At 69.0% G+C, this 17,253-nt stretch overlaps 2 protein-coding genes across 4 annotated transcripts in view; both read left to right on the top strand.

The window, feature by feature from the left end:
- Nucleotides 1–1,406: 1,406 nt before the first annotated feature.
- Nucleotides 1,407–8,555, top strand: NUDT14 (nudix hydrolase 14). Of its 2 annotated transcripts, XM_065906792.1 has the most exons (6): nt 1,419–1,514; nt 2,974–3,092; nt 4,506–4,549; nt 5,059–5,123; nt 5,302–5,539; nt 8,277–8,555. In XM_065906792.1, the coding sequence occupies exons 3-6, from the start codon at nt 4,533–4,535 to the stop codon at nt 8,515–8,517; spliced, it is 561 nt and encodes a 186-aa protein (XP_065762864.1). In that variant the 5' UTR covers nt 1,419–1,514; nt 2,974–3,092; nt 4,506–4,532; the 3' UTR covers nt 8,518–8,555. The 2 variants fall into 2 exon arrangements, with proteins under 2 accessions (XP_065762863.1, XP_065762864.1); XM_065906791.1 differs by lacking the exon at nt 2,974–3,092 and having other exon boundaries at nt 1,407–1,514.
- A 4,759-nt stretch (nt 8,556–13,314) lies between these two features.
- The window catches only part of JAG2 (jagged canonical Notch ligand 2), a 21,740-nt gene continuing 17,801 nt past the window's right edge, over nt 13,315–17,253 (top strand). For both annotated transcript variants that reach the window (XM_065906546.1, XM_065906545.1), the window contains exons 1-2: nt 13,315–13,441; nt 13,612–13,962. In XM_065906546.1, coding sequence (XP_065762618.1) covers nt 13,376–13,441; nt 13,612–13,962 — 417 coding nt within the window. In that variant the 5' untranslated portion in view covers nt 13,315–13,375. The remainder of the gene's footprint in view (nt 13,442–13,611; nt 13,963–17,253) is intronic.

The raw sequence follows: 17,253 nt of genomic DNA, 5'->3' as shown, positions 1-17,253 counted from the left end.
CTGGAGAAGGAAATGGCAACCCACTCCAGTACTCTTGCCTAGAAAATTCCATGGATGGAGGAACCTGGTGGGTTATAATCCATGGGGTCGCAAAGAGTCGGACACGACTGGGCAACTTCACTTTCAAGATCATGTCATCTGGTCCTATAACTTCATGGCAAATAGATGGGGAAACAGTGAGAGACTTTATTTTTGGGGCTCCAAAATCACTGCAGATGGTGACTGCAGTCATGAAATTAAGATACTTGCTTTTTGGAAAAAAGTTATGACCAACCTAGACAGTATAATAAAAAGCAGAGACATTAGTTTGCCAACAAACGTCTGTCTTGTCAAAGCTATGGTTTTTTCCAGTAGTCACGTATGGGTGTAAGAGTTGGAACTATAAAGTAAGCTGAGCGCCAAAGAATTGATGCTTTGGAACTGCAGTGTTGGAGAAGACTCTTGAGAGTCCGTTAGACTGCAAGGAGATCCAACCAGTCCATCCTAAAGGAAATCAGTCCTTAATGTTCATTGGAAGGACGGATGCTGAAGCTGAAACTTCAATACTTTGGCCACCTGATGCGAAGAATTGACTCATTTGAAGAGACCCTGATGCTGGGAAGAGTTGAAGGCGCGAGGAGAAGGGGACGACAGAAGATGAGATGGCTGGATGGCATCACTGATTCAATGGACACGAATTTGGGTGAACCTCGGAAGTTGGCGATGGACAGGGAGACCTGGCGTGCTGCAGGCCATGGGGTCACAAAGAGTCGGACACGACGGAACTTCTGGGGAGGCAGTGGCCGAATTTGAAGCGGGTCTTGGGAGGTCCACACCCAAGGAAGGCGGGGCCTTCCACTGCAGGGAGGGGCACGGGCGGGGGGAGGGCAGCAACCCCAACCAGGAGTGGCAGCTCCTGCCTCAGGGGCAGGTTCAGGCTCCTCCCGCCCTGCCCTCTTTCCAGAGCCTTCTCTCCCTCCACCCAGGGGCCTCCAGGGGTGTCTGCACTCTCGCCACCACCGCCCACAGGATGACCATCCCGCGGCCCCCAACGCTCCTCTCTGGGGGGCGCGGCGGCGGCGCCGGCTTCGCCCCCCGCCCCGGGTTTGGTCAACCCCGGCGGGGAGACCTCCGCTCGGCTCGGGCCCCCTCCCCCACGCTGCGCTGCGTCCTCTCTAGCGACCGAGGTGCCCAAGTCCCGCGGGCAGCGGCGATCGCCTCTCAAACCTCCAGCCGCGCCCGCCCCGCCGGCCGCATGCTCGGCCGGCTGCACCTGGCGGCGGGCGCGCCTCCTGCCCCGCGCCCAGCCTGCGGGCTCCGGGAGCGCCCCGCGCCCGCCGCCGCACCAGCGCGAACGCGAGCAGGCGCCACCCCGGGCCCGCCCCGCGCCCGGCACCGCCCCGCGCCGCGCGCACTGGGCATGCGCAGAGCAGGGGAGGCGCCAGCGCGCCGCCATGGAGCGCATCGAGGGGGCGGCCGTGAGCCGCTGCGCAGCCTCGCCGTACCTGCTGCCGCTCACGCTGCACTACCGCCAGGTGAGCGCATCTTCCGCGCCTTCCGTTCCCCGCGCGGCCGGACACCGCCCCGGGGCCCCTCCCGCCTGCGGCCCGGGGCCCCGCCCACCCTCGGCCCGGAGCCCCGCCCACCCTCGGCTCGGAGCCCCGCCCCCCGCCTGCGGCCCGGAGCCCCGCCCCCCGCCTGCGGCCCCCGCAGCCCCGCCCCCTCCCGGAGCCCCGCCCCCGAGTCGCGTGGCCCCGCCCCGCAGGCCTCGCCTCCCGGCGGAGCGCTTAGCCCGAGTCCAGGTTCACACGCCGGTTGGACGTCGGGGTCGGGGAGGGTCTGGGCAGGGACACCTAGAGGGACCACTCATTCCTCCGAATAGACTTTGCTGAGCCCCGGCTCTTTTTGTGCTGGGACATATTGGGCGCCCCAAGGGTCGGGGCAAGCTTCCTGGAGGTGGTGTTCTCCATTCTGGGTAGAAGAAGGCGAATTGAGTGAGGACGGGGGTGTGCACTGGAGACCCTCTCCAGGTGGGCTCCCCAGGCTGCCTCCTCCGTGTCTCCACCTGCCCCGTCCTTGCAGGCTCTGCCCCAGGGCATCACCTCCTCCTGCCGTTCCCCAGGAGGCAGTGCGGTACCACGGCTGCCTCCCTTGGCGCCGTGCATGGAGTAGGTTCACAGGAAACACATGTTTGTCCAGTTTGGGCCCCCACCCTTTGCGTACAGCTCCCCTGGAGTCCACTGTGCCATCGAGGTGAGGACCGCACCCCACAGTGAGGTCTGTGGGCCCCTTGCTGCCCCTCAGTCAGGACAGGTGGTGCAGGTCTCTGGTGACCCTCTCTCTGCCTGACCGCCCTTGGCCTGCAGCAGCCTGTTCCCCCCGGCCCAGGCCCCTTCCTCTCTCCAAACTATGACGCCCTCTTGACCCCCAGCCTGACAGAGGCTGCACCCCCCTCCACCCTCGTTACTGTTGTCCCGTTGGCCCTAGGGGACAGGGAGTCCTGTCCCCAGGCCGGACCCAGGCTGGCAGCACTGGCCTGGGGCAGAAGCCGGGCGGTGTGAGGGCAGAGCACAGGGACGTGGAGGTTGCCGCCCTGTCCCTGGTGCCGGCCTGGGGCCAGGATGCCTGATGGTGGCCACACAGCTCCCAGGGGCCAGGGCTCTGGGGGCAGCAGGTGGGCTCAGGGTGGTCCAGGCAGCTGACCGCTGGGGCCTCTGGCTGTGGCACCCTCCTCCACTTCCTGTGAAAGGTGGATGGGTGCTGGGAACCAAAGCTGAGCCCATGTGGGTGGCGGGCTGCAGTGGGCACAGGCAGGGGGCCATGGGACACGGCTGGGTGGTGAATGTCAGCAAGGGGCTTCTGCAACTTCGCTCAGTAGCCACTGTGCCAGGGGAGATCTGATGGATGGATAGATTGGTCATTGAGGCAGGGCGCCCCCATGGCTCTGAAGGGGAGGGGGCTGTGTTTACACTCCAGTCCTGTTCTCCCTCCCAGTGCCATGAAGATGAGCCAGGCCTGGGTCCGGACCACCTGGGTGGGGGTCCTGCAGGAGGGTCTGCCTGGGCCTCAGTGGACCTCTCTGGACCCTCCCCTCCACCTTGCCTGGACCTCAGGTTTGACTGATGTTGTGATCTTGATCCCAGAGGGTACCTGAAACCAATGCAGGGTGACACGTACCCTGAGGGAGGCAGGGGACAGCCCGCCACTTAGCAGACTTGGGGACAGGCCTTCCCTGGAACCCCTCCTGGTGGATGGCCGGCCCTGGGGTGGCCAGGCTGCAGGCAGGCCCAGGCCTGCCTCTCGGGGGTGGTGCCTCACAACGGCCTCCCGGGCAGCCCGTCCGGCACAGCACAGGACGTCAGCTCTCCTTCCCCCCGGAAACCAAAGCTGCTGCCCCGCCAGGACGCTCCTGCCTCCAGGCCAAGCTCAGCCCAGTTTCCCCATCTCCCCTGAGACCAGCGTGTGGGCCTCTGCCTGTCAGGTCCCCCTGCCGGGAAGGCCCTTTCTGCTCTGAGTCCTGGTGCAGTGTCACCTCCTCCAGGAAGTCCCCACAGAGGCTGTTGCTCACTGTCTTCTCTTCTGCAGCCCCGGCTGCACTTTCTGTCTCTGGTGCTCAGGTTCATGTCCACTTGGTGGCTTGGACAGGGCGCCATGTGTCGGGCCAGCAGCTCACCAGGGCAGAGGGCTGGACCAGAGGGTGTAGGGCACTGGGCTAAGCAAGCTGGTGATGCGTATCCACGGGGCTGGGATCTCAGGCTCCAGGGCCAGCCCCGTCCTCAGAGACCTCTTTGAGGAGGGCTCAGGGCCGGGGGTAACGGTCCAGCTGGCAGGGTCCTAGCCCCTCACGCCTCCTGCCGGATGGAACCGCGTTAGCTTCAGTTCTGGCTGTCCCCGGCGGCCTGGGCCCCCGCTCCGCGCTGCCTTCTGTTCACCGGATGCCGCCCGGAGCCCTGGGAGGCACTGGGGCAGGGTGCCCAGGGCAGGGGAGCAGGGTGGCGGAAGGAAGGGGCAGAGCAGCAGGACCATGGGCCATGGGAGAGACAGCCCGGGGCTGGAACCGGGCTGGGGTGAGGGTGGTCCCCGGCCAGTCACGCCCCTGACGTTCCATCCGTGGGGCAAGCTCCTACCAGGTGCTGGCACACCCCCCCAACTACTCCTGTGACCCGCCCCCCTCCAGCCCTCCCGTGGCCCTTTGTCCAGGCGCCCAAGGGAGCTTCAGCCGTGAAGGCCTGATCTCTGCTCTACTCACTCGGGACACCCCCTGCCTGGGGCCCTCCACACCCCGTGGTCCTTCGCAGCCTGGGTGACAGCGAGCGTCTCCGCAGCTCCCCACCGCTTGCTCCAGTTTTCTCGTCGCTCCTGGGGAGCACCCGGCTGCCCTGGACGCCCCCTGCCCACCCACTGCACCTCTTGGGCCCCAGGGGCCCTGGGCCACGGCTGGTTTTCCTGGGAGGAGGCACTGCAGTGGGTCCCCGGGCCTCCTTGCTCTCTGGAGCACTCCCCAACGGCTGCCCTGTCTCTTCTAGAATGGCGCCCAGAAGTCGTGGGACTTCATGAAGACTCACGACAGGTGAGGGCCGGGCCTGGCTGGCACCAGGGAAGCCCCAGGCTGGCAGGGACACGGGGCCCAAGGGCATGGAGCCGCAGCCCCCTCTGCGTTTCTGAGCACCCCCGCGCTCCCTGCCTCTCACCGAGGGGCCCCGTGCGGGCCGCCCAGGGGCCCTTAGCCTGGGGTGCCGGGAGCGTGGGCTGGGGGCAGCGTGGCTTTAGGTGTGTGGCTGCGGCAGCTGGCCTGCAGGGCCCACGTGTCCCCATCATTCCCACGCCCTCAGCTGCTGCGAGCCCCAGCCTGTCCAGCTGCCCAGCGTGTCCTTCCCACTCCTGCCACCTGGCACACACAGGAGGCCTGGGTCCTCACCTGGCAGCATGACCCTGGCGAGCTCTGACCTGGCCTGGGCCTCAGCCTGCCCATCTGAGCAAGGGACCCAACCCTCCAGGGCTGTGGAGGAGGGGGCGAGGTGAGGGCGTGCTTCTATGCTGAGCTGCGTCCCCCCCCACCCCACTGCCCCCCGTCCCCAGCGTGACCATCCTCCTGTTCAACTCTTCCCGGAGGAGCCTGGTGTTGGTGAAGCAGTTCCGGCCAGGTGAGGTTGGGGGCGGGGAGGCCAGCGGGCTCACATTCAGTTCCCTGGGGTCCTGGGGTCAGCGTGCAGACCTGGGAGGGGGCTCTGGAAGAAACAGCCCTGGCAGGGGGGTCTGGCCAGAGCGGGTCACGTGGAGCCGGCCACCACAGGCCGTGACGCGGTCGCCTCCCCCCACCAGCCGTGTACGCTGGCGAGGTGGAGCGTCTCTTCCCGGGGTCCCTGGCTGCTGCGGAGCTGGATGGGCCCCGGGCGCTGCCCGCGGTGCTGCCTGGCTCGGCAGGGGTCACCTACGAGCTGTGCGCCGGCCTCCTGGACCAGCCTGGGCTCTCGCCGGAGGAGGTGGCCTGCAAGGAGGCCTGGGAGGAGTGTGGCTACCGCCTGGCGCCCTCTGACCTGCGCCGGGTGGCCTCGTACAAGTGAGTGGGGCTGGGAGGGCGGCCCGCGGTCAGACGGCCCTGGAGGCCGGGCTGGGACAGGCCGCCGGGGGGCGGTGAGCGCTTCGTCCCCAGGGCTGTGCAAGCAGGGTGATTCTGCCTTGTTCTGCAGCTCGGGGTTGGGAGAAGGTTGGCTGGAACCTGAGGCCCCCGGCCCTACTGTGGCCCCCCAGGCCCCGCCCAGGCCCCCTGCCCCCCCCCTCCGTGTGGCTGTCTCCGGGCGGCAGCTGCTGCTCACAGATGCCCCTGCTTCCTGTGGGATTAGGCACGGGGCCTGGGGTTGGGGGCGAGTCACAGCGGGCTCTGACAGCAGCTCAGGAGGGAGGGCAGGGCCGAGTCCTGGGCCAGGGATGGAGCTCTGCCCTCCCGGGGAGGGGTCGCAGTGCGCCCTGCCCCTACCAGAGCCCGGGTGTCTGCCAGCCACTCCACTCCCCCTGGGGACACCTTCTGGGACGGGATGTGGGGTGAAGCCCACCCTTGCCCTGGGGGTGTGGCGATGGGTCCCCAGCCCTGGAGAAGCCCCGAGCAGAAGGAGGGTCTCCAGCTGAGCCCCAACCCCCAGCAGCCTGCTCCAGAGGGGTGGGGCCTCAGCTCTGCCCCCCAGGCCAGCCCAGGGCCGCCTCAGCGACATCCTGGCCTGGCCAGGCGTCCATGGCCTTCAGTCTTGGGAAGGAGATGGGGCAGGGCTTGGCACCTCCACGCTCCAGGCAGGGTTTCTGCACCCCAGGGTCAGACACCTGGTGTGATGCCTCAGTTAACTGCAGGCATCCTCCGTGTACCCGGCCAGTGGCCACTGGTCTCTGAGCCTTTGGGCTGGCGGTCCAGGGGCTGAGAGAATCCAGGGGCGCTGACTTCAGGTAGGGCTTGAAGCAGTGCTGCAGGCCAGGGGGAAGGCATGTGGACGTGCCCTGGGCAGGTGGGGTCCCTGGAATGGCTGAGTCTGCGTGGAGGCCTGGCAGGGGTGCTTTGTGGAAAAGGCTCAGGTCGAGGGGACGCGCAGCCCCTGCCTCTGGGCCAAGATCCGGAGGGTACTGGGGAGCCACGGAGGGTTCTGGACAGCAGGCGGTCAGCTCAGACTGCACTTTAGGGACGAGGGGAGGCAGGCCTGGGAGGGGGAGAGGAGACCAGTGCAGCTCCTCACCCTGGGAGCTGGACGGCAGCCGGACGAGCCAGAGCTAAGCTCCCACAGCCCCGTGGCCGGGCCCATGGCTTCCTTCTGGGGCCCCGGCCGCTTCCCGGCCTGTCCCGGGTGACGCGGCCCTGCGCTTGCCTGAGGTCTCGCGGCCGGGGGCGTGATTGAGCGAGCAGGAGGAGGCCATGCCGGCCTGGCAGGGCACACTCTCCTTGGCGCCGGTCTCCTTCACACACCGGCGGAAACGGGGCCTGGAAACCCCGCAGACGGCGACTTCCATCAAAGCCCAGGCTGTGGCCGCCGGCGGAAATGGGCTTCAGGAAGGGTCCGGGGGAGATAAGGGGCCGGAGGGCGGAGGAAGCAGCTGGGTGAGGTCAGTCTGGGCGTGGCCCCACCGAGGGTAGGACAGCTGGGAAGGGGTCAGACGCCCCTCTGCTCCTTGCCCCAGTATCCCGGGAGCTCTTCCACCCCGCAGGCCTCGGCTGGCCTCAGCTAGCCTCAGCAAGACCCAGGTCCCCCTTATCCCCTGGACTTCGCAGACACCCCGTGGTTTCCCTGTCCCCTGTACACTGTTCTGGGCCCTTCCCCTCTGGAGTCCAGACCAGCCTGTCCGTCAGCTTGTTCTCAAGGCCAGCAGTCACCATGGCTAACCACTGCTGACCTCCGCCGGCCCAATCTGTGCCCCTGTCTTCTGCCTGGCCCATCCCCCTCCCTGGGGCCAGCAACCCACTCCTGGCCGCCATCCAGGGAGGAAGGGGAGTCCTTGACGCCCACCCCCCAGCCTATGAGCCCTGGTCCTGGGGATCTCACCCCCACCCCTGCTGTGAGCCCCAGCCTGGAGTGGGTAACCCCCCCTACAAGTGCTCACAGATGCAGGCTGCACGGCCGGAGCCCTGGGCATGGACAGGCTCTGCCCGGTGGGGCGAGGACCGGCTTGGCCCAGCCTGGGGCAGAGCGGCAGGGCCTGCGGGAGGGCAGGGGCCGCCTGTCAACCACCCACGTTCTCACCGCGTGGTTGCTGGGGACCTGGCCCACCACTCGAGGGCTTGACGAGCTGCGGCCAGGCGTCAGCTGGGTTCTGGGTCCTCTTGCAGCTCCTCGTGGCCGTGCCCGTGGGCTGTCTCCTGGCTGGCTCTCGGCTTCTTAGAGGCCCTCCACACCCCGACCGGTGGCCCTCCGGCAGCAGCGAGGCAGCTTGCTTTGTCTTCAAGCATCTCCCTGAGTTTTCCCGTCACTGATCTCTAAACTCTCTTGATTAGGTCACACCCACCCAGGATCATCCCCCTTTTGATGAACTTAAATTCCGCTCACTAGGTCCCTTAATTACATCTGCAGAGTCCCTCATCACTTGACCTAATGTAACCAGTTGCAAGTTACAAGCCTGGTCACAGCCTCGTCACATCCAGCCTGTTTCCAGGTCTCCCCCACACTCGAGGGGATACTGCGTGGGGATCTGGGGGCCCCGGGACCTCCTGGAACCCTGCCTGCCAGGGGCTAGAAGGGTGGACAGGAGAGGACTGTGGAAGAGCCAGGGGTGGCCGGCGGGGCCTGTGTGGACCCCTCAGCACATGCTGTCTCGACCTGCAGGTCTGGTGTGGGACTGACCAGCTCCAGCCAGACCATGTTCTATGCGGAGGTGACGGATGCCCAGCGGGGAGGCTCGGGCGGGGGCCTGGCTGAGGAGGGAGAGCTCATCGAGGTGGTGCACCTGCCCCTGGACGGCGCCCGGGCCTTTGCGGACGACCCGGATGTTCCCAAGACCCTCGGCGTGATCTTTGGTATCTCGTGGTTCTTCAGCTGCGTGGCCCCTGGGTTGGGTCCCCAGTGAGAGTCCCGCAGACCCAATAAAGGCTGGCATCAATCTCACCTGTGCCCACTGACTCTGAGCTGTGACTGGGATGGGCTGGAGGCAGGGCAGGGCGAGGCCTCCATGAAAGCCCCTCAGCTCCCCCTGAGCAGAGGCGCCTGCTGCAGGCTGTGCTGGGGGGCTGTTGGGAGCTGACCGCTGGCAGAGGGCTAGGCCAGGCCTGGGCAGCGCCACTGGCTGGCGGGGGAGAGGCAGGAAGATGGTGTTGGGTCAGGCCATCCCTGGGGCGGTGGCTGAGCCAGTCACGGCAGAAGAGGGCGTGGACAGGCTCAGAGGCGCATGCTCCCTGCTCCTGGGTCCTCCCTGCCCAGGGCTGGGCCGATGCCCCCTCAGTAGCCCTGTGGCCCTGGACACTGGTGATGAGTCTCGCTCCACCTGCTGACCTGTGTGCAGGCTGGCCTGCAAGCCCCACAAAACCCCCACCCGGGGGGTCAGGGATGACGTGAGCTGCCCTCTGCAAACCCTTGAGCACGTGGGGTCCCAGGAGGGCTGGACGTCTGCTTCGTCAGGCACCCAGCGGGACCTCCAGTGTGTGCCGGAGCCCTCTGCGAGGAGGGTGCGGGTCATCATGGGCGTGGGCGTCTGTGGGCGCGGCGGGGCCGTCAGATGGGGATGAGGGCCGGGGAGGTTTCTTGGAGGGAAGGCTGGCTTGCCCCTCTGTGAGGGTGGTGGCCTGGCCTGGCCCTTTCCCAGAGGCCCCCAAATCCTCTGGCCAGCCCCTAGGGTGATGCCCTAGGATCTGGGGCATCCTGGGTCGTGATCCACTGACCCTGCAGAGGGCAGAGTGTCCAGGAGATCCTGCTGGACAGACAGGTCAGGACTGGGGGCCCGGGCGACCAGGAGCTTCTGCTGTGGACCTGCGTGCCCTGGGCCCTGGCTGGAATGGGAGAGGACGCCGGGCGAGGACACGCTGCCTCTGGCTTCTGCTGAGACCCTGCTGTCAGGAGGGCACAGCTGCCCAGGCTGAGGTGCCCCTGCCCTCGCGGGCCTGCCCCGGGCCGGCAGGAACTTTCCTTCCTGCTGGCCTCGGGTCATTGTGGCTGAGCCCCTCCAGCAGTGGCTCGGAGCCCGTGGCCCCCAAGGCTGGCCCTCGGGGCTGGCCTAGGGTGGCTGCACCCAGGAGGCCCACGCAGGCAGCACCACCTGTATGCAAATGACGGCCGTGACCCAGGTGGGGTCTCCCGGGAGCCCAGCCCAGCAGTGGGGCGCTGTGGGGGGGTGTTTGGACCTGGGTGTGGGGCCGGCAGGGTGGTGCCGTGCTGGGGTCCCGAGCGCCGGCTCCACCCTGTCAGAGGGGCCCTGAGGGCGGCCCTGGGCCGGGACGTCTGGAGAGTCTGAGGCAGGGGCTCTGCCCAGCTTGGGGCTGCCCCACCCTGCCTGCACCTTCCGGCTGCCACTGCCCACCTCCTGAGCTCTGCTGCCTGCACGCTCAGAGGGGCCTCTGCTGGGCCCCGGGGGGAGCTGGGGGCCCTCTGCCCTGGGGAGCGCGCAGGCTTCGGCCTGGCAGGACAGGGCCCTGGCCTTGGGTGCGGTCCAGTCCCGCACTCTGCTCAGCAGCCCGCTGGGGCAGGTCAGCAGGCACCGCCGGGCCTAATGGAGCTGGCATCGATTTCCCGGCAGTGGGGGGGGGGGGGGGCTGTAACCGGAAACTCCCCTCCCTGGCCGCTATATTTAGCACCGCAAGACACGGGCGGAAGTACCTCACTCAGCCCCACCGGCTCTGTCCACATGCCCGGCAGCCGGGCCCTGGTCCTGAGCAGCCCGACCGGCCGAGCCGTGCCCCCTCCTGGGTGCCTTGTCTGGCGCAGAGTGACACCCACCCCAGGGTCTGCCTGGAGGGCCCTGGGGCAGGGGACTCGAAGGGGGAGCCCTTGGGCTAGGGGACACTGAGCAGAGTGTGACCCAGGGAGCCCCAAACTATGTGGGGTCTTCCTGGAAGAGGCGGGAGCCTGTCTGTCTCTGGGTCTCAGCCCTCTGGCTGCCCCCTCCATAGGAGGGGCCCCTATAGGAGGATCGCCTGCCCCGCAGCCCCAGTCCCGGCTCCTTCCCTCAAGCGGCCAGCATCCTGCCTTCTCCTGGGTCAATTATGTCCAGGCTGTGGCTCCTGGGAGGCAGGGGGTGGGGGGAAGGGGACCATGAGGGGCATCTGTGGCCTGCAGGGGGCACCCTGGGCAGGGAGGCAGGGAGCCCGCTTTGCTCCCAAAGGGCCTGGATGGAAGCAGAGGGGGCCAGATGGGTGCGGTCTCCCTGGGCCCCAGGGTGGCCCCGCCCCCAGCAGGTTGAGCTGGAATCTGGAGGTGGGCTGAGCGTCCCTCATTGTCACCTTTGCCTTTGAGCAAAGACAGCCTCGAGCAGGGCAGGGCCTCCGCCCAGAGCAGCAGCTCCTGGGACCCGCAGCCTGGCCGCCAGGGTCAGCCATGGCGCCCTGTGGCGCATCCCGGCTGTCCACCTCTCCTGCAGCTGACTGCCAGCAGGAAGCTTCGAGGTGGACAAGGGAGGGGCATAGAGTGCGGGAGGGGGGGTGCTGTTCTCTGGATTCCACCACTCACTTGTGCCGGAATTGCCCCCTCGGCCCCTCCATGGCCAGGCCTCCGGCTCCTCTCGTTTGCGTTTGGCCTCCCTGTCTGACCTCACCCCGTGCTGCCCTTCCCCCCTACAGCCAGGGATCTCTGTGACAATGTAAGTCACAAATGTGCAGCCCAACCCAGCTCAGCTGCTTTCTGTGACTTCCCGTCACTCTTCGCAGGAAGGCTCGCCAGGCCAGCCCAGCACAGCCGGTGCTCGCCACCCCTTCCAGCCTCCCCAGACCCCTCACCTGCTCTGCCGGGGCCCCGAGTCCTCCTCCTCAGCCCCAGGGCCTTTGCACGTGCTGTTTGCAGCAGCTTTACCTGGCCGACCCTGGCCTGCCCACTGGGTCTGAGCAGGCCTTCTGGGTAGGGTACCTCCACGTGCCTCGCTCAGTACAGTTTGCTGTTCGTGTTACTAAGTTCTCTGCCCACTCCACCACCCCCACTGGGAACCACTCACGGGTGGGTGGGCGGGCAGGGGCTGTGTCCACCTTGCGTGAGTGAGTGCTGGAGGGCAGTGGGTGGTAAGGCAGCGGGCAAGGGCCAGGATGGAGCTCTGCCCCCGGAATGGTACAGGGGTTCGCTCGTCCCTGTTGGGGCCTGCAGGACTTCATCGCTGCCCCTGGACCAGAGCGGGGGCGGGGGGGGGCTCTCTCCGTGAACCCGCTGCCACCACAGGCGGTAACCGCTACCCGGGAAGCAACTGGAAGGCTATGAACAGCGCTCACATCCCCTCACTTGGTGGGGGTCGCCGTGCATGGCGGGTCCTGGCTTGTGTCCTGCCCCCTCCCAGCCTAGAGCAGGGCTCAGGTCGGGATGGGTGTTTGGAGGGAGCAGTCAGGCCCAGCTCTTTAGACTCCTGGGGGCTGGACCCCCTGGCTGGGCAGTGAAACCAGGGCCGCAGGCAAATTTGTGGGAGGAGCCAGGGATGGAAGAAAGCCCAGCTGCTACGCGGGGTTGGGCGGGAAAACCCCTTTGGACCAAAGCGGTATCCCTAACAACCAAGGCGATCTCCAGCCTTGGAAGGGACCCTGTTTGGCAGAGAGGAGGCGGTGTTTGGAGACCCAGAGCCTTGGCGTGACTCCGTGGAGGTGAAGCGAGGTTACTCCCGCAGAGGGCAATAAGGCGATGGCAGGGGTGGGATAAGGGGGCCTGGCGACCAGGACAGCAGCCGCAGCTTCTCTGGGCGGCCCTCACTTAGTCCTCTGGGGCGTGCACCCCGTCCTTTATCTGCACCCTCTTCATCTGCGCCCAAACCACGACCCCCATCCCGGACGTCCCTGGGAAGTACCGCCTGGCGACCCCCGACACCAGAGTAGAGCTGGACATGGGCCGCGCAGAAGGCCGTTAGTTCCGTGGCTTCCGACCTGCGGGCAGTGGGGCGGGGGGGGGCGTCCGAGGGGAGCAGCGCCCCCTGCGGCGGGAGTGGCGGGGGGAGGTATTCCCGGGGGCGGGGGCGCGTAGTAGGGCCGCGCCCGCCCCAAGTAGGGTACAGCCCTGATTTGTGCAGAAGGCAGCCTCTCCCCTGGGACTGCGAGGAGCGAGGCGGCGGCGCACCGGTGGGAGGGAACCGCGGCGGTGACCTCAGGGGGCGCCCCACCCCCCTGGCTCCGGAGACCCGGCAGGGCTCCGGCGAGGTGCGGCCGCGTTGCGGCGCCGGGTCCCGCTCTCCTGGCTCCGACCGAGGCGCTAGCGGAGCCCCAGCCGCCCGGCAGCCGGCCGCCGAGCGAGGCGCGCGCCGGGCCAGGGCGCTGACAGGAGGCGCCCTCCGCCGCCTTTAAATCCCGGGCGCCCCCGGCCCCCCCGCCCCACCCCGGGGAGCGGCGCCGCCCCCTCATGCATATGCAGGTGCGCGGGTGACGAATGGGCGAGCGAGCTGTCAGTCTCGGCCCGAACTTGTCGGCTGCGGGCGAGCGCAGCGCGGGCGCGCAGAGCCGAGGCCCGGAGCGCCGCTGTCGCCGCCGCCGCTGCCGCCGCCGCCGTCGCCGCCGGGAGGGAGCCGGATCGGGCCCGAGCGCCGCCGCCTGCGAGCCCGAGCGCCGCCGCCCCGGCGCGCCCGCCGCCCCCGCGCGCCCGCCGCCCGCGCCCGCGCGGCGCCGCCTCGACCCCGCCCGCCGCCGCCGCCGCCGCCTCTGCTGCTGCCGCTGCCGCCGGCGCTCGGAGGGCGGGCGGGCGCGCGGGCGCTGGGAGGCCGGGGCCCGGCGCGCAGGGGCGGCGGCAGCGGCGGGCCGGCGGGCGGGGTCGCGGCGGCTATGCGGGCGCGGGGCCGGGGGCGCCTGCCCCGGCAGCTGCTGCTGCTACTGGCGCTCTGCGTGCAGGTGAGCAGGGGCGCGGACGGGGCGCCTCGCGCCGCCCTCGGGGCCGGCGGCACCGCCCGCGGGCGCCGCGATTCGGAAGCCCTCGGGGCGGCGCGGTGGGCGGGGGCGGGGCGCGCGGCGGGCGACCCCGGCCCGCGCCTCCCCACGCTGTTCCTCCGCCTTATTTTTAGGCGGCGCGGCCCATGGGCTATTTCGAGCTGCAGCTGAGCGCGCTGCGGAACGCCAACGGGGAGCTGCTGAGCGGCGCCTGCTGCGACGGCGGCGGCCGGACGACGCGCGCGGGGGGCTGCGGCCACGACGAGTGCGACACGTACGTGCGCGTGTGCCTCAAGGAGTACCAGGCCAAGGTGACGCCCACGGGGCCCTGCAGCTACGGTCACGGCGCCACGCCCGTGCTGGGCGGCAACTCCTTCTACCTGCCGCCGGCGGGCGCCGCTGGGGACCGCGCGCGGGCGCGGGCCCGGGCCGGCGGCGACCAGGACCCCGGGCTCGTCGTCATCCCGTTCCAGTTCGCCTGGCCGGTAGGTCTGCTTCTCCCGCGCTGCCCTCTCCGGGCGCCCGGTCTCCGGCCTCGCCCTGCCCGCCACCCCCCGGCCTCTAGGCCCCCCCGGCCCCCCGGCACCTGCGGCCCCGGCTTCGCGGGCGAGCCGCGCGCGCCCGGGCCCTGCGGGGCGGGGCCGGCAGGGGGCGCCTGCTCCGGGGTCCGCGCCCGGCCACGTGGGCGCGCGGGGGGTCGCGGCGCCGCGGGGTGGCCGCGGCCCGCGTACGGGGCGGCCCGCGGCGTGTGCCTGCGTCGCCCTGCGCGTGTCTGTCTGGGTGCGGAGGCGCGGCCGGGAGCCTCGGGCCCGGGCAGGCCGCGCAGGCATGTGCGCCGCGCGTGCTGGGGCTGGTCCGGGGCAGGCCCCGGCGGAGTCGCCCGGGCCCGTGGCCAGCCTGCGCCCGCCCTGCCGTTTCCTGGATGCCCGGGGCTGGGGGTGGGGGTGGGGGGCTGCTCGGGCGGGGGGCCGAGGGATCTCGTGCTGTGGGTTGGTGGCAGCCTTTGCCGCTGGTCCAGACCCGGGGGCAAGACTCTAGGGGCCTTGGTGCGGTGATTCTCTGTAAGCACCTTCCTGTCTTGCGTTTGGCGTTTTGTTTGTTCTTTCTGGAGAAGGGGCTTGAGGCCCGCCTGTCAGACAGGAGCTGTGGGCCTGGGAATGCTGGCAGGGATGCGGTCCATCTCAATGGGCTGTCCAGGGTCCCGGTGGGTGGGGTCTGCGGCGGGCCAGGCCCCCTGCTGCCCAATGTGGCCTGAAGCCTGGCCTCCCAGGTCTTTGTGCTGCGTGCGGGGAACTGGGTGGGGGCAGGGAGGAGAGCGGCTCCCACTAAGTGGGGTCCCAGGGTGCAGGGGCAGGTCCGGACAGCTGGGGTGTGTCTGTGTGTGGACAGTGCCCAGAGCAGGGTGCCAGGCTGTGACTGAGGGACTGTTCTTCTGACCAAGGACCTTTGGCTGGATCAGCCACTGGGAGGCCACAAGAGCATGTCCACCTGGGGCTGTGGTTCTGAAAGAGACTGGGGGTGGAGGCCAGGCTGAGGTTGGGCTCCCCCGCCCCGCCACCCAGCTCTGAGCCCTGAGCTGGCATCTTCTCCGTGTCCTGGGCCAGGAGGCCTCACCTGCTACCCCCTCCCTCTGCTTCCTGACCCCTGGCCACAGCCCTGCCCCTGTGTGCCTGGGGCCTCTGCAGTCTCCCTGGACCCCCAGGCCGCAGGTGGGGAGTGTGTCCCTGAGGTGGAACAGGAGGGAGGCAGGGGCAGGCTGGGAGGCCCCGAGCACTGGGATGAGCCCAGCCCCCTCGCCCCCGCAGCGGGCGGCAGGCAGGTCTGAGCAGGGCCCACAGCCTGTCATCTGCGCTTGGGCCCGGGCCAGCGCGGTTCGAAATCGCTACCTGAGGATGTGTTTTCTGCTCGAGTTGGCAGCCGTGGGCGTGGGGGCAGGGAGGCCTTGAAGGAATGTGGCGGGCCGACGCGTGTCCCTTGCGCTATCGGTCCCACCGGCCGGCCGGGCGTGGAATGGGACGGGGCAGGCCCGGGTCTCCCAGGCAGGGGCCTGCAGCCGGGGGGGGGGGGGGGGGTGGGGGGGGGGGGGGGTGGTGGGTGCTGGGCGCACCCGGGAGGGGCGGGTGGCCCAGCCCCTGGTGGGGGTGGGGCAGTGGGGTGGCTGTGCATTTGGAGGGCCGCTCCTATCTCCCCCTCCCCACGGATAGCGTGGCCTGGCTGCCGGGTCCATGGCCCGTGTGGTGATGCCAGTGCCCTGGTATTTCCGCTCGGCCGGCAGCGGCCCTGTGGCTCCACCACCTCTGCCCCCTGCAAGTCCAGTTCCATCCCGTGAGCTGGGGCGAGTTTGGAACGCGGTGCGCCCACTATGGCCCTGGGGACCGAGGAGGGGGCTGGGCCCTGCCTCAGTGGCGTCACGGGAGAGGGCGGGGCGTGGGGGCTTCTGTCCAGGACCCTGGAGCAGGTCGTGTGAGCAGGGCCTTGGAGACGGCTGGGGGGCCCAAGAGTGTGGGGAGCCGGCCTGCGCCTCACCCTGGCTTTGGAGAGGGCGCACAGGGAGCTACTTTGTGCTCTGCACTCTCCAGCCCTTCCAGTGAGCCTCAGCCAGCCCTGACCCCTGACCCCCGACTGCCTTCTCACTCTGTCCCGGTGACCCAGGCAAGGCTGGGTGACCCTCTGCGCCCGTCCCTAGCCTCACGGGCTCCGGAGTGCCCATGCTGTCTGCTCTCTGTGGTTTCAGGTTGGACTTGGGCTCAGCTTTCTGGAGAGGGGTGTGTCCAGGGTCTTGGGTGAGGGGAGGTGGGGGCAGTCTGGGTGTGGGGCTTCCCCTCCTCTTCTGATCCCCCCACGGATGCCCCCAGGTGTCCTACCGGCCCCTCAGGAGATGGGTGATACCCTCTTGGCCCTGGCGGCTGGCCCATAGCCAGCAGGGTGGAGGCCATGTTTGATCACGTGTGTGTGTGCCCTCCCTGGGTATGTCAGTGGCTCGTGGGGGTTCACAGGAGCCTGGGGGGCCTGGCTGATGGAGGCGCGACGTGGCCCTGGGGGCCTCCCGCTGATTGAGGGCCTGCTGCCCAGCCAGAGGCCGTGCCTGCCTCCTTGGCTCACATTCTGGTTCCAACACCCCAGGACCTGGCCCCATCCTGGTGTGTGCAGTGTGGGTTTGCGGGGTGACTGCTGGCCCCGGGTGGGCTGGAATGTGAGGAGAACCAGGAGCCGGAGCCCCTTGGGGGGTGCACGGTGCTCAGGGGCGTGGGGGGGCTGGGGCCAGCCAAAGGCCTGCGTGTCCGAGGGCGAGGCCTGGTGGGATGCAAACACTGGCGTGAGCCCCTTCCCCAGGTGGGCTGGGCCCGGGCCCACCCTGGGGGCGGCCTTTGACGGTGTGAGACGGCGTCTTCCACGCGCTCCCTGCCCCCAAGGAGCTGGGCTGGCGGGGGCTGACGGCGGCCCCGGCCCCTCCCCACGCGGTTCCTCGGGCTGCTGCCTCTTTGGTACGCGGGTTGGGGCTCACCTTCCCTTCCCTCCTGTGCCAGGGGCCAGGGGTCCTGCTCAGGGGGGTGCTCACCTGCCTCAGATGTCAGGGGTCTTGGCCCAGGCTTTGGTAGTGGGGCTGCAGGGTGGGCTCTTGGGCAAAGAGGGGCCCCAGACGGGCAGTGCCAGCCAGTGGGCACTCAGAGACGGGCTGGAGCTTTGTCCCTGGGCCCCAAGGGGGCGGGGCTGAGAGCAAGGCTTCACCGTGGGGAGGGGGAGGTTGTTGGGGGGTCTGGGCAGGGGCTTCTGGA

The sequence above is a fragment of the Muntiacus reevesi genome, chromosome 15, assembly GCF_963930625.1.
Source record: "Muntiacus reevesi chromosome 15, mMunRee1.1, whole genome shotgun sequence".
NCBI lineage: Eukaryota > Metazoa > Chordata > Mammalia > Artiodactyla > Cervidae > Muntiacus > Muntiacus reevesi.
The sequence above is the reverse complement of the archived record's forward strand: the minus strand, read 5'-3'. Positions and strand labels throughout refer to the sequence as shown.